Source organism: Pteropus vampyrus, unplaced genomic scaffold, assembly GCF_000151845.1.
Source record: "Pteropus vampyrus isolate Shadow unplaced genomic scaffold, Pvam_2.0 Scaffold67, whole genome shotgun sequence".
NCBI classification, from domain to species: Eukaryota; Metazoa; Chordata; class Mammalia; order Chiroptera; family Pteropodidae; genus Pteropus; species Pteropus vampyrus.
The window spans coordinates 5,421,508-5,436,848 of NW_011888848.1; the positions used below are offsets into that span (position 1 = coordinate 5,421,508).

The 15,341-nt window shown below is 35.9% G+C and overlaps 1 protein-coding gene across 8 annotated transcripts in view; it reads left to right on the forward strand.

Annotated features, from left to right (window-relative positions):
• The first annotated feature begins 1,439 nt into the window (after window positions 1-1,439).
• CENPE (centromere protein E) overlaps window positions 1,440-15,341 on the forward strand; it is a 68,221-nt gene continuing 54,319 nt past the window's right edge. For all 8 annotated transcript variants that reach the window (XM_023531377.1, XM_023531380.1, XM_023531386.1 and 5 more), the window contains exons 1-13: window positions 1,440-1,583; window positions 3,084-3,175; window positions 5,198-5,287; window positions 5,394-5,512; window positions 6,255-6,374; window positions 6,770-6,851; window positions 7,023-7,090; window positions 7,168-7,233; window positions 10,773-10,824; window positions 12,312-12,399; window positions 12,737-12,866; window positions 13,901-14,020; window positions 14,873-15,031. In XM_023531377.1, coding sequence (XP_023387145.1) covers window positions 1,528-1,583; window positions 3,084-3,175; window positions 5,198-5,287; window positions 5,394-5,512; window positions 6,255-6,374; window positions 6,770-6,851; window positions 7,023-7,090; window positions 7,168-7,233; window positions 10,773-10,824; window positions 12,312-12,399; window positions 12,737-12,866; window positions 13,901-14,020; window positions 14,873-15,031 — 1,242 coding nt within the window. In that variant the 5' untranslated portion in view covers window positions 1,440-1,527. The remainder of the gene's footprint in view (window positions 1,584-3,083; window positions 3,176-5,197; window positions 5,288-5,393; window positions 5,513-6,254; window positions 6,375-6,769; window positions 6,852-7,022; window positions 7,091-7,167; window positions 7,234-10,772; window positions 10,825-12,311; window positions 12,400-12,736; window positions 12,867-13,900; window positions 14,021-14,872; window positions 15,032-15,341) is intronic.

Genomic DNA, 15,341 nt, shown 5'->3' on the forward strand with positions numbered 1-15,341 from the left:
ATATATAGGTCCTGCACAATATATGTCCTTCAAATATTTCTATAAATTCTTAAAAGCAGAATTGCTGGCATAAAGGGCCTATATGCCTTCAGTTTTTTATTGATATCGTCAAATTACCTTCCAAAACAGTTTTATTAAATCAGTATTTTCTACTCTAAATAATGAACAATTATTAGCAACTACAAGTAACATTTTTGGTGAGGGAAAGAGGATAATTCTTGTTGCTCTTTAAAATCAACTAAGAAAGGACAGAAGTCACATTAACATTAAAGGAAATGTTAATACTTTACTGTGACACATATGGAAAACCAAGCACGATGACAAGAAGAAAACCCTGAGATGTTCTAAATTAAATTACAGCAGACTGAGAATGAAAGGAAGAGACAGAACCGTTAGTCTGGCTGTAGGCCAACTAGTAAAAAACAGCTCGCATTCCTTCTATGTCTGTTGGAATTTCGGATTAATTTCCAGTTGGCTCTGTCCTCAGATTATCGTAGCCAAGCACCATCTAAACAGCCACTCCACAGGAGCGGACATTTCTTTATGTGGACTCTGCTCCTAGCCCGGAGCTGGCCTCTTTTCACTTTTTCGCATCTTTGCCTATAGCTGATATAAATGCTTTCAGACAGCTTACATCTTTCTTTCTCCTACCCACTACTTAATGTTTTGAAAATGCTTGCAAACTTCCAGACTATGGACAAGTATCTTTTCCAGCTAGCCATGCTGCTAGTGGTTTGGACTTTTTTTTTTTTTGCTAGCAGGGGCCTAATAAAGCCTTTTGAAGGTGGAAGTTAAAATTTTTTATTTAACAATTATTTCTGGTAAAGAATTATTTACAATCACTCTCGTGATTGTAATAAAAGTTTCACTTCATTACTAAACGAGTTTTTCCAGTCTTCAACAATTCTTTCCCTAAATAACCTTTTAGGAACTCACAGCCAATGGAAAGAGGAGCTTAAAGAAAATAAAAAGAAAAAGGAAAAACCTAAACCTCGGTTTCTAAGGAACACAAGATTCTTAGGTTTCTGGGCTGGGCAGTGACTTTGAGGTTTTGTATTTTTGTTTGTTTGTTTATTAAACAGTTTGATTGGCTAAAAGTCGTAATTCTCTTTTGTTAGTAAAAAAAGTTTTTCTGCCTTGTTTTTTTCTACAGATTGCAAACTCTTTTAGTATGGGACAAAGGATGGTGTTTGTAAATGGCTGCCTGCACTTCAGTGGCTTTTAGCAGATGATAGCTATTTCTGCTACTACCAGGTTAGCCGCTCCCCAGAACCTTTGCTGCGACTTCCTGCCCCATTCTCCTATAGACTCTTTACACCCCGCCTCCACCCTAAATCAATGGACGCGTCGCCGCCTCGCGCCCCCCGCGCCGCGACGCAGATGGAACGGCCCGTGACGTCACGAGGCCGCGGCTCAATCAGAAGCGGCATTTGGGAAAATTTAAACTTAAAGGCGGGGTGGTCCGTGTCCTGCGGTTTGTCGGCCGTGGAGGTCCTCCGCCGGTTCCCTGGGATCTGGCTTGATAGGATGGCGGAGGAAGGAGCTGTCGCCGTCTGCGTGCGGGTCCGGCCGCTCAACAGCAGGTAGGTGTGCCAGCCTGTGACCAGCCCCCCCGGGTCCCGAGCCGGAGGGGGAGTCCTCCGCGTTTCCCAGAGCTGCTGCTTCCGGAACCCGCTGCTTGGTGACCCTGCCGCTTGGTAACGCTGCCGCTTACCTGCTGCGTGCCGGGTTTCCTTATCTGTAAAGTGACGCGGAGGGATCAGAGGATGCAGAAGATATTTTCGAGCTGCGGTTTCTCTTAAATCGAATACCACTCTGTCTCGCCGACGTTACAGATCTTTAGCCTGCGCGGCACGGCATTTCCCGGATCTGCGACCACCCACTCCACCCTACCCCTTAGGGAAGTCGTATCGAAAAGAGCCTTACTCGCACTCATCACAGTTATTTTACACTTAACTGTGTCTCCCTCTTTGCTGTATTCTCCTTGAGAGCAAGAACTAGTTTCTCTTTTTGCATCGTATTCAGTAGGCACTCAAGACTTCAGACAATGACTGAATTCAACATTCAGAAATTTGGATCACTGATATTTATCAACATGGATTTTTTTTTTTTTTAGTACAGTAGTACAGTGTGCTGCACTGAACAGACACTGCCATCGTTGCCCTGTGGATCTTACATTGGGGCGCGTAGGGGGGAGACAGAAAATAAAGTAAAAGATAAAGAATGTTAAACGTTGATATGGGAGTAATAAATGCTGTAGAGAAAAGGCAGGAAGAGGAGGAAATAGTCATTTTTGCTTCTCTAGTCTCTGACCTTCGCCCCAGAATACTAACATATATTGTGTTTGAGAAATATTTGTTTAATTTTACTGGGTGCTTAATAAATGAGAATAGCAAGATGGAGAATTTTCTATTTTTAAGGAGCACATTATCTAATGCATTAGAAGACAGCTACATAAAGAAACTATTACAATGCATCCTGACAAGTGTTACAGTAAGCAATTGGAGAGTGCTTCAGTGAAATGACAGCTTGGGGGAGAGGAGGGGCTGGTGTGCGGGAACTCCTGACCATTTTCATGATTGAAAAAATAGTTAAATTATTTAATGGAAAGGTTAGGGTATTCCAAGTAAAGAGGGGTTGAATCTATTATCTGATGAAAACTTTCAGCTAGTTGATTTGTATGGAATTAGGATGTATATAGGAATTTAGAGGAAGATAAGGTTGGAGAAATAAACATGATCCAGGTCTCATGTGCCATATTAAGGATTTCAGATGACTTTTAAAGGTTTTAAGTGAGAGCAACATAATCAGAGTTGCATTTGAATGTACTTTTTCAGCTGCCAGCCCTGAGTAAGTGAAAAGCTTCATGAGGAAAATCCCAAGGGAGGGCAGAAGGTTCCTGAAACCCCATTTAAAAATATTGATCCTTCAAAGGTGGATTTTCCGTATTTCTCTTACATATGGTATAAGTCATTACCATATACACTTTAAAATATTCTTTAGATGAAATATTTTAAATGATCTTTCATATAATATGGTTTCTATGACCAGTTATACTAAAATGCAATGTTTTATTCTTTTAGAGAAGAAGCTCTTGGAGAAGCTACCCAAGTTTATTGGAAAACTGACAATAATGCTATTTATCAAGTGGATGGGAGTAAATCCTTCAATTTTGGTAAGCTTATAATAGCATCAAAAGTTAACCTGTTATCCTTTTCCTATTAAGAGTACAAAAGGCTTGTCAATAATGCTGGATTTTTCATTAAGGATGAGACTAAGGCTTCTGTAAACTGCTTCATTGGAAACTTTAAAAAATTGTTCATCCATAATGTATGATAAGATAATAAATTGATATTTAAAACAGTTATAGTAAGAGTGCTTTATGACTAGAACTATCATTTTTTTCCCTTATGCATTAGTGTATTTGTGGCCTAAAGCTCTGTAAGCCCAAAATATGTTCCTTAATGTCATCTTTAAGGTCTTTCAGTTTAGTATATTCTTTCTAAAATTATTTTCAAGAAATCTCTTTAAAGAATAAATAGTGAAGATATTCCTTCTTTGTCTGCTGGAATACAGCAAGAATCCACCCCTTCTTTTGTGGAGTTTATCATATGGCGGGAAGAAAGGCTATAAACAAGTAATTACACTTATGATGACGTAAGTTTTGTGGGAGATTCTTGCAGGGGATCTAACTATTCTAGGTGTCTGAGAGAGTACACTTAAATTGGGACCTGCTGATAAGTAATAGCTAGCTAAGACAAAGGGACTTGGAGGCCCTAAAGTTTGGCTAGGCTGACTGTTGTACTGATTTAACATGTACATAGTGCTGCCAACGTGCCAGACACTGTTCTAAGCACTTCATAATAAATCATTTAATTCTCTAAAAAGCCTATGCAGTAGGTACTATGTGATAGGTACCTTTGCATTTTAAAGCAGAACTGAAACAGGACCACAGTCACACAGCCAGCAAGTAGAAGAGTCAGGCTCCTAATCTGTGTTCCAGACACACTACTGTGCTGCCATTTAGGCACCACAGAGCAACAATGAGCTCCTCTCAACCTTAAGAGTGATTAGGTTGTCAAATTAGGGTTAAGCCAGAAAGGCAATACATAGGGTTTTGGAGCAAAGATGTACAGTAGAGAAACTGAGTCCTGGTAAGGACCGTTTGAGGGTACTAACATAATTTTTGAAAAGGTAAAACAGTATATGCACCAGAGATTATAAAACCAAGAGTAAGGGATGCACTAGCATTTAGACTCAGGTACTACAGTAGGTTGTTGGTAGTCATTGATGTCCATAGAGGATTTTGACTCATCCACCTACCTGAAGCAGGTAGCATTAAGATTTGAATCATCTTGCCATCTCTCCTTGCTCAGAATTCATGACATCTCAGAAGCCTTCAGATGGCATTTATGATTCTGCTGACAGGATAGATGTGTGATCACGGTGCAAGCAGTGTGATCACTGAATTTCTCATTGCAGGTCATACATTTCCCTCCTGATTCACAAATCCGTTTCTTGGAACATTTTTAATGTGAGGCTAGCACTGTAAGGGTGGTCCATTTTTAATGTGCTAACAAAGGCAGAGAACCACATCCTAGACTAGTGAACTCATCAGTGTAAAAACCCTAAACCCATCCTCTAGCTGCCAGCCAACTGGTTGTTCCCTGTAAATTCAGCTTTTTTCAGTACTTTTCTTCCAAATGTCTGCATTTCTTTATTTAGTTTGAGCTTGGCCTTCTTGCTAGATATGTTATAAACAGTTCATTTCCTAACTATTTACCATATGTTCACAATAATTCTATAAGGAAATAATACAGTATGTCCATTTTATAAATTAAGGAACCAAGGCATAGAGACATCAACTACCTTGCCCAAAGTCACACAGCTTGTAAGGGGCAGTACCAGGATTTGCAGACAATCTGATTCTAGACCCCCATATTCAGCCACTATGTCTTACTGCCTCTTGAAAGTTCAGAGCATAGCTGACTTGTATTTTTTCTGTGTGAGGACCAACATTTTACCTTATAGAGAAGTGTATTTTCAGAAGACCAAGAAGTTGAAGAAAATATTGTGTCTTAAATATTTTATCATACCATATAAAATAACAATTTTATTTTTTTAGACAACTACTAATTCAGAATGAAAACATAGTTTATATATTTGGTTTAACTTCTGTTTTCTGTTGTTTTTTTAGATCGTGTCTTTCATAGCAATGAAACTACTAAAAATGTTTATGAAGAAATAGCAGTACCGATCATAGATTCTGCCATACAAGGCTACAATGGTTTGTATTCATTGCAGAAACATTTTAGTCTTTGGTGTCTGTTCAACGAGTATTAATAGTTTTAGATTCATCTTTAATCTTTGCGTGTGTCTTTTTGTTTTTGCAGGTACTGTATTTGCCTATGGGCAGACAGCTTCAGGAAAAACATATACTATGATGGGTTCAGATGATTATTTGGGGGTAATACCCAGGGCAATTCATGACATTTTTCAAAAAATTAAGAAGGTAAATAACTTACCTACATGTCTAGTACATACAGGTAAAAGTAGTAATAATAGAATAGGAACCTTAGTGTTCTCTTGTAATGATGAAAGGAAGTAGATTTACAGTTATCTCCTGATTATCCATAGGAAAGGAAGAAAGGATTGGCATAAGTTTATTTCTTTCCCATAAACTTACTTCATAGAGCTTAAAGTTCTTTGTTCCTTCCTTTGGATCCTGAAACAGTAATACTCCCACCACAAAGTGGGCATACAGGAACTGGAAGGTCTTCTCAGAAGGGTTAGCGCCTCATTGCCTTTGTTTAACTACCAGCGATTATCAAGGAGCAGAAAAAGTAGATAAAAGCAGAGGGCCAGATAAGGCAACCTAATTAGTTAAGAGTTGGTTTTATTTAAATTAATTTTTTCCATTATTTTAATGATTTTAATGTTCTTATTTGAACATCTCTTGGTAGGGTTTTATTTTGAGCTTATAGAGTTGGACTAGGCACTCTCTTCTATTTCTATGATACTATATCTTTCATTATTTCTGAACCAATGCGTTTGCTTTTATATTTTTGTCAGTACAGACCCATAGGGGGATTTTTGTCAGTACAGACCCATAGGGGGATTTTGTTTGTTTGTTTTTTGTTTTTCAAAGATAACTTCTCAATATGTTAATATTTAATATTAGCACATAGGCATTCAGTATTAAGTTTTCATAACTGATTGATCTCTGATGTTTTTATGTATTTTTTTTCTTCTAGTTTCCTGATAGGGAATTTCTCTTACGTGTGTCTTATATGGAGATATACAATGAAACTATTACAGACTTACTCTGTAACACTCAAAAAATGAAGCCTTTAATAATTCGGGAAGACTTCAATGTAAGTAGCAGAGTTAACAAAGTGGCTCAAAAAATAGACTTACTTATTGGGATTATTACTCTTGAACATTTACCTTTAATTTCTATATTTTTTAAAGTGTTTCCTGTATCTACAGTTTGTTTTGTTTTGTTTCCTTTCTTAAGAGTTTATAGAGATCATCTTTTAAGCAGTATATATAGTTTTAAAAGATTGAAAGCTGTAATATTTTGCTTCAATATAGCAAATAAATCGTAAACTATGGGTTTACTTGTTATTTTCATACTGTAGTTAGCACTTTGTGCTTTTAACTTCTACAGTTGAATTCTATCATGGTTATCATGGTTTCTCCTTTTTGAGATGCAAACTTGTAAGTGACTTCTATTTCTCTACTCTTTCCATAATTAAACTTGTTTCAGAGGAATGTGTATGTGTCTGATCTCACAGAAGAAGTTGTTTATACACCAGAAATGGCTTTGAAGTGGATCACAAAGGGAGAAAGTAAGACTTTATGCTGTATGTCTTCAAAACACTTGTAAAAACTTCAGCTGAATGTATTTAGTCTTCAAATCACACTTTTCGCTTTTAAGCTAAAATAAAAGTTAATGTTTTTCTTTGGATTTTAATATGCACAGCTAAAATATGACTTAATTTTATTATTTTTTTTTACAGAGAATAGACATTATGGAATTACAAAAATGAATCAAAGAAGCAGCCGTTCTCATACCATTTTTAGGATGGTAGGTAATTCTCTGTCTGTTTGGTCTTTCCAGTTAAGAATGCACTAATTTTTCTACAAGTTGCCTTTTCCATCTAGATTTTGGAAAGTAGAGAAAAAGGTGAACCTTCTAATTGTGAAGGATCTGTCAAGGTGTCCCATTTGGTGAGTATCGATGAACTATGGTAATGTACCATGTGTACCAAAGCAAAATTTAATTCAGCTATGGGATGTTTGGTTTCATAAGACCTATTAACTGAACTAAATAGTTAAAACCATCTATAAACTGGAAGTTTAACAAGTGTCATCTGTAGCATGAAATCACTAGCTGAAATGTAGGAAGAATTCAGAGGATCTTCCTATTATGTTATGTCTACCATCTCCTAAAATTTATATGTAAGGACTGTAGGATTTGAGACTTTGCCTAACCAATAATGGAGGATTTGTATGTGTGTTTGTGTGTGTGTACGTACGTGTACACATTTAAAAGTTAAAGTAATCTTGGAATTTGGTGTGTTGGGGGGTGTTTTTATCTTTTTAGTCTCTGCCAATAGAATTGAGACTTGCATGATAAAAACCTACGTGGGATGGTTTAAAAATAAATCTCATCATTTGAGTTCTTTCCTAAGTACTAGAAGAAAACATGTTTTATATTATAAACAGCGTTTTAGACTAAATCTCTTGAAGAGAAGAATGATATCTTCTTTATCTTTGTATCTCCAATACATTGTACCTAGTTTATATTCAATACCTGTTTGTCAAATAAGTGACTGTAAGCATTATGCAGACATTCCTTTTTCCACATAAATAAACCCCCCATTGTTGTGTACTACATCATTTCTCTCTTTTTTTTCATGCTTTCTTCCTATTCCTTACCATTATTGCTTTATTCTGTCTTCAGAGGCTAAATTCTTTAGCATGATGTGGGATGATTTAAGATTACTCTGTTTGATTTGAAAACTTCAGGGAAAAAAGTATAAATCTATAAGTTTATTCACTTTGAGATTTTGAAAAATCAAGAGTCTTAATTAAACACTAAGTCTAGTTCACCTAAGTTACTTTATTATACAAGTATAAAATTTATTTTAGTAGACTAGTCTTTAACAACAAAAAAACACAAAACGTAACTTCTGTTTTCCAGACCTGGCCTGTGACATTTCACTACAGTTTCCACTTCTCTCTTAATAATTTAGCTTTAATAATCTTGACATATTCAGTGACCCATTTGGTGACATTTCTCATATTCTTTGATGCTCTATCATCTAGGGACCATACATACTATCTGGTCCAACCTTCCAGCCTTCCTGCTTACTCTAACTATCTTCTTGGGAAGAAGTCTTCCCCAAAGTCATTTTCTGGCTCTTTGGAGGTGGCCTTTGAATATCTCCTGGCCTTTCTATGAAGAAGCTGTGCTTCTCTATTTCCTTTTGTGGCTTCTTTTCCCCTTCCCTCCTAGCAAAAGTGCAGAATCTTCTGTGTCCTTCCCTTGCTTGCCTTTAGACATTCCATTAATATTCCCTTAGACATTCCATTAATATTCCTTTGTTAATGATGGCCAAATATTTATTTTATCTAGAGTCTCTGGGTTCTAATTCATATCTTCCTAAAGATTATTGTAATTGTATGTCCCACTGTTATCTCGAACTTCAGTGTGTCTAAAACCAAATTAATTTTTTCCTATCATAGTAAATATTCCTTTTTCCCAGTAGTGCCAGCATTATTCTGTCACCCAGGCTGGAAACCCATGTCATTTGGAACCTATCTTTCTCTGCCTTCCTTTGTGTCCAGTTATCACCATTTCTTAGTGATTCCATCTTTCCACATTCTCATGGGTATCCTACTCATTTAGGTTTTCATCTCTCTTGAATCACTATCTCATTCTCCTGGACCTGGCCTCCATGACTCTGGTCTTCCTTTCTTCTGTCTGTTAATGCAAGTTTCTAATGTTACTAGGCACTGCTTTTGTTGTGTCACTTCACTAGGCAAGATATAACTCCCCACCCCCAAACCCCCAGCTCCCCATAAGCTCCTTTCGTACAGATTGCTTGGGCCTCTTTGAACACTAATGCTTGTTCCCATCGTTATACCTTAGTTTATGCTGCCTTCACCACCACTTTACCCTGTTATTATGTATCTAGGTCATCTGTAGCAGATACTCTACAAGAAAGATTAGACTTCTCTGAGTATTTTAGAGGAAGTATCTGAGATAGCACTATAAAGCAGGAGTACATAATTACCTGTCATCTCTGAAAGTCTCCACAGAGAGGATTAATTTAAATCTTTGACTTTCTTTTAATACATGAAGAATATTAACTGAGCCTTTACCAGGACTGTGTTGTGAGCACAGCCCAGGGCTCTGAGATTAAAAGAACAAAGAAAACGTTCCTCCACTGCTTACTGTCTTCGCTGCGTCCTCCCTAGCCTAAGCCACCACCCTCTCACACTCAGATTCCTACACCAGTGTCCTAATTGGGCTCACTGCTGCCACTCTTGCCCCTTCCCAACCTGTTCTCCATCCAGGGGTCACAGTTGATCCTTCAGAAAGTTAAATCAAGACATGTCACTCTTGCTTAGAGCGCTCTCATGGCTTCCCATTACAGTTAAAAAATCTAGAGTTCTTACCTTTGCTACTCTGTCTCATCCTGTCTCTACTTCACCAACTCTACCACGCTGCCCTTTTTTTTTAACACACCAAGCTCGTCCCTGCTTTGTGACTGTGTATATCAGCTATTCTTTATTTTGGAGTATGGTTTCCTTGGTCTTTGCATGGCTGGTTCCCTCTTTTCTATCATTTCAGATCTTAGCTTAATGGGAGGCCTTCCCTGACCACTCAGTCCAAAGAACCTTCTCTGTCTCTTTCTCTTCCAGCACTCTCTTTAAATTACCTGTATTATACTTACCATGATAATTGGGCTCACTGCTGCCCAATTTTTCTCTCCTCACCAACTTCCTCTCCTCATCCTACCCCATGTAGAATATAAGCTCTATGAGAGCAGGGACCTTATTTGTCTGGTTCACTGCCATATACCCAGCACCTAACATACTACCTGAGCATGACAGACAGTCACTTTTTTTCAACATCATGTGTGAAATGAAAGCGAGATCCATGCTTTTAAAGATGCTACAGTGTATTCAGAGACACAAATGACTAGTTCAACACTACAAGAATAAGTTATATCAATAAATACCTCCAAGTACAGAGTTGAAAGAGCAATTCATTGAAGGTGTGGGGCATGAAGGATAAAGTTGAGGAGGTAACATTTGCCTTTGGTCTTGAATAGAGTAGGGGCACATTAGAACATTTGAACTAACTGAAAGGGAGTGGCAAGAGATAGCACCTGGAAGTGTGGAAGCATGCGAGGTACTGAGGGCATAGGGAGTAGTTCAACTAGAATTAAGAGTAAGTAATGGACAGACATAAGGCCGGAGGAACACAAGTGCCAGATTGTAAAGAATTACGTTCACCATAGTAAGGTTTTGAACTTTGTGTAGAAAATAGATAACCTATTCTGCCATCATGATGGTATAAACATAAAGAAGAAACAAGATACAGAAATTAGTTTGACTCGAAAGGCCTAAACAATGGGGCGAGAGACAGGGATGCAGATGTGGTATTCAGATAAACCGTGCATTAAAAAATTTTCAGTTGTTTGGTTTTTATTATTTCAAGTTATACTTCCTAAAGGTTTATTTTCGTCTTACAGAATTTGGTTGATCTTGCAGGCAGTGAAAGAGCTGCTCAAACAGGCACTGAAGGTAATGAAAACTCATGTAGTATATTGGTCTGAATGTTTTCCCATTCTTTTATAGAATAAAAAGTACTACATGCGTTTTAGAAACTAATAAAGTAATGGCAATAATAATTTTATGATAGAAGTCTTTAATGTAAAAAGCAGCTTCTGCATCTGGCTAGTTATCTACTTCAGGCTACTAAAGCATCAATTAAAAAACAAACTATACACTTGGTAGGATCGTATAGCTGGAAAGCTCATGAGAGTACTGTGAAAACCAAATTTTCATAATCAGGAAATTCAGAAAGCTAGTGGAGTACAAAATTAATATGCAGACATTAACAACTCGTAATACAAACAACCAGTTAGAATATTTAGTATACAAAAAGACTCTTTTACAATAATGGCATAAACAATGTAATACCTAGGAAGAAACAACAAAAATTGCACAAGACTAAAATAAGGAAAACTTTAAAACAGACCTGAAGGACATAACCAAATACTGAAACAAATGGAAAAGCATACTTAGATTGGAAGGTTCAAAGTCAAAGATGTCAAGCCTCTCTGTTAATTTCCTGCAGCCTGACATAGAGACACTCAGCTGAATGTGACCAACATCCACCAAACCCAGTAGACTCCTCAGACCTGTGAAGAACTAAATGCTTGTTTTAGGCTGACTTGTAAAGCAGCAATATTATAGCAATAGCTGAATAATGCACCTGTGAAATAATAGCTGTTCAGAATTACCTATTGCAATAGTTTTTATATATGTGATAGATTGAAAACTTGCATGTCCCTCAATAGGGTGCCAAGTAAATAAATTCTGATACATTCATACAATGGAATGCTATGCTATAAAAAAGAATGAAAGAGAACAATGTGTACTGTTATATTTCCAAGTGAAAAAAAGCGAAGTGTAAAATAACATATTTAGTATGCTATTGTATGTGTAAAAAAGAGAGAAATGAATATATATGGATATTTATTTCTAAAACTCTCTAGAAGAATAAACTAATAAAAATGGTTTCCTCATACAGGAACGGGTTGAAAAAAAAAGCATAAAAGTAGGAGAGGTTTTTCAGTGTACTTTTTTTGATGTTTGAGCCATGTGAGCATATTAACAATTTAAAAATGAGAACTTTTTTAGTTGTGAGCCTATCAGAACTACTTTGGTTGTTTGTCTTTGGTTGCTTATAATTTGGAAGTTTGGGAAAAATAGATTTGAACTGAGTAGTTAAACTTTTAGGAAATGGCCTCTTCCTCCCTCTGATTCTTAGTCAGCTTTTGTCTTTTGCGATTCCTCTCAGGAGATAACTCTTCTGATTCACTTAATAGGTAGACAGAATAGGGAGAGAGTGCCTACCAGTGGTATTAAAGATGGTTCAGATCTAATCCAAAGCATAGACTTTAGCATCTGACCCTTTAATTTCTGATTTCTCTCATAACTTACTGGTAAGTTCATCATCTAATACAAGGATCAATTTTAGTTTTCATATTTGTTAATAAATGCAGGCATGCGACTCAAGGAAGGCTGTAATATAAATCGAAGTTTATTTATTTTGGGACAAGTGATCAAGAAACTTAGTGATGGACAAATTGGGTAAGTTTATCCCATTGTACATTTAACTATTAATGCTTACATTTTTTATTAAGTTGAAATTGTAATAGTTCAGTGACAAATGTACTGATTAATTCCATGTATTCAAAAGCTTTTATGATTCTGTGACCATGCATGGCTTCTTATACATATGACCATGACTAACTAAATTTATTTTCTTGTTTTAAATATTTTTTAGTTAGTAATTTTGATCTGCTTCTGGTAACCTGTAAAGAATTAATTTTTAAAACTATAACTAATTTAAAGTTCTGCATTAAAAACCAACCATTTTTGTTATATAAAAACTCTTATTCTTTTTCTTCCCAAACTCATTTCTAAGTGGTTTCATAAATTATCGAGATAGCAAATTAACACGAATTCTCCAGAATTCCTTGGGAGGAAATGCCAAAACGCGTATTATCTGCACAATTACTCCAGTGTCTTTTGATGAAACCCTTAGTACTCTCCAGGTGAGTCTGATTTTTATCTCAACATATTGTGGGGGGAAATCATCTTGAAGAAGAAAAAATACCTACTAAAATTGCTATAGTTTTTTTTTTAACTGACATAACATACCTATTGTCTACTAAATAGCATTTTTTAATTCTCCTAAACCTCAATCATTTGTATCCCACCTCTATAATCTTTGCCACATCTAACACTTCTACTGAAATTGACTTGATATTTCTTTTAAACAACTCAATCTTTTTAATTAATTTATTATAAAAGGAAACTTTATATCAGCTCCATAAATGAAAAACTAGTATCACTTGCAACAAGTAGAAGATGACCCAAAAACTGTATGAGTGTGCTTATGACAAAATAATTCTTAAATTCTTACTAGCTAATTGTTGCCCACCTTTACTCTGAGCCTAAGGCCTGCATTTTGTTAAAAAAAAAAGGAAAAATGAGAAATGTCAATAGAATAGCTTTCTCAATGAAGGATTCAGTGTTATTGAATGGTCACCTTCATGTACCCACTTAAAGTTACTTCTGATACTCATACTCTAAGAAGCGTTGCTTTAAGTAGCTATTGAGCACTGAGTCAAAGTACGTCAGAAAAACAAAGACAGGAAATAAAGTCTCTTGCTTCACAGAATTTATTGTCTTATAGGGAAGATAAGACCCGTTTCCACTATGATTGCCTTGAATTAATAGTTAAGTGGCTAATATTTAGGGTAGAATTCAAAGGAAGGGGAGATGCTTTTGACTGGAAGCAAAGCTTCCTGTAGAGAGAGTATTTGCCCTGGATTTTGAGGGGTAGATAGGATTCTAGTAAGCTCATGTCTGTAGAATACTTTTTTGACTCTCCTGAAAACTAACAGCCAGGGTAAGTGACAAGCATTGTTACAGGAACATAAAATGCTCTTTGTGTTCAAAAGTATTAAGCCACCTGGGAAGAGAATTTATTTTTCTTTACAAAGCTTAATTACAAGAAACGTAAACTGACAAAAATAGTTTTTTTAGTGTCAAGCACTTAAAATGCTCTTGTATTTTTTTCCAGTTTGCCAGCACTGCTAAATATATGAAGAATACCCCTTATGTTAATGAGGTATCAAGCGATGAAGCTCTCCTGAAGAGATATAGAAAAGAAATAATAGATCTTAAAAAACAATTAGAGGAGGTATGTATGATCCATGTATTTCAGTAAAGGATAGGGACAGATATAGAATTGAGATCTACCTAAATGATCAGAGACACTTAAATCATCAATAGCTGACTTCTGCAGCTAATGAACAATTTTCAACTAAGAAGAAGTCAACTCATAAAAATTTTAGTTTAGTTTACTATAAACTGAAAGATTTGTTTCTTGAAATTATTTTAGATTTTGTTTTTCATTTCCAAAGGGTAAAATTTGAGATTTTGAAATGGGCCATGTAGAAACACTATAATCGTCACAAAAACATTGGGAATTAGTTTAAAAAGAGAGACCATGTATGGTTACTTAAAACTACTTTTTGCAGTTGTACCTTGTCTTGAATTCCTCTTTTAAACCTACAATAGCAATCTAATAAAATAGCACAGTCACTTGTAATTTATTTGTTTTAACCACCATGGCCCCCTATTTTGTAAAAATCTTACATTTTAATGACCTTTTTAAAAATGAGGTAAAATATCATTTGGTAATCTTATAAGAACATCTTTTCTTTTGCTGTAGGTCTCTGCTTTTCTGACTTCTCTGCTTGTTATTTATATATTTTTAGACAATAAATAGAATTATTTTAACAGCATTGTTAAAATCTTACACGTGGCATGCAGAAATGGACATGAGAAGAAATATATCTTTTACTTTATTATAAGTTTGAGAAATGAATATGGTAACTACATATTGGTTTTCTACAGATGGAGTATTTTATTTCAATAACATTAGATTTTTCATGGTTCACAATTTATATTCTACCCTTTTAAGCTACTTTCCAGGTTTTAAAACCCAGCTATATTTATTATTACTATAACTCAGTGTTACATTCTATAGGTTTCTTTAGAGACTCGGGCCCAGGCAATGGAAAAAGACCAACTGGCCCAACTTTTGGAAGAAAAAGATTTACTTCAAAAAGTACAGATTGAGAAAATTCAAAACTTAACGCGAATGCTGGTCACCTCTTCTTCCCTCACATCGCAACAGGAATTAAAGGTACAATTTAAAAGATGACAGCTCGAACTTGGTATATAGGGAATAGACTTGTATTCCTACATGTTTATTATATAGTTATGCATTTCTTATCCTTTGATGCCATATATTCAAGAAACCCAGAACTTTTTGTGTATTTGCTATGATCAATACCACCTGAGAGATTCATTGCAAAACACCAATCCCTGATTCCCACATGTAGCGATCCAAATTTAGAAAGTCTGGAATATAGTCAAGGAATTGATTTGAAATGTGCTTCTTAAGAAATTCTAATAAAATTGATTAGGTGATTGAGAACCACAGGTGTCCAGAG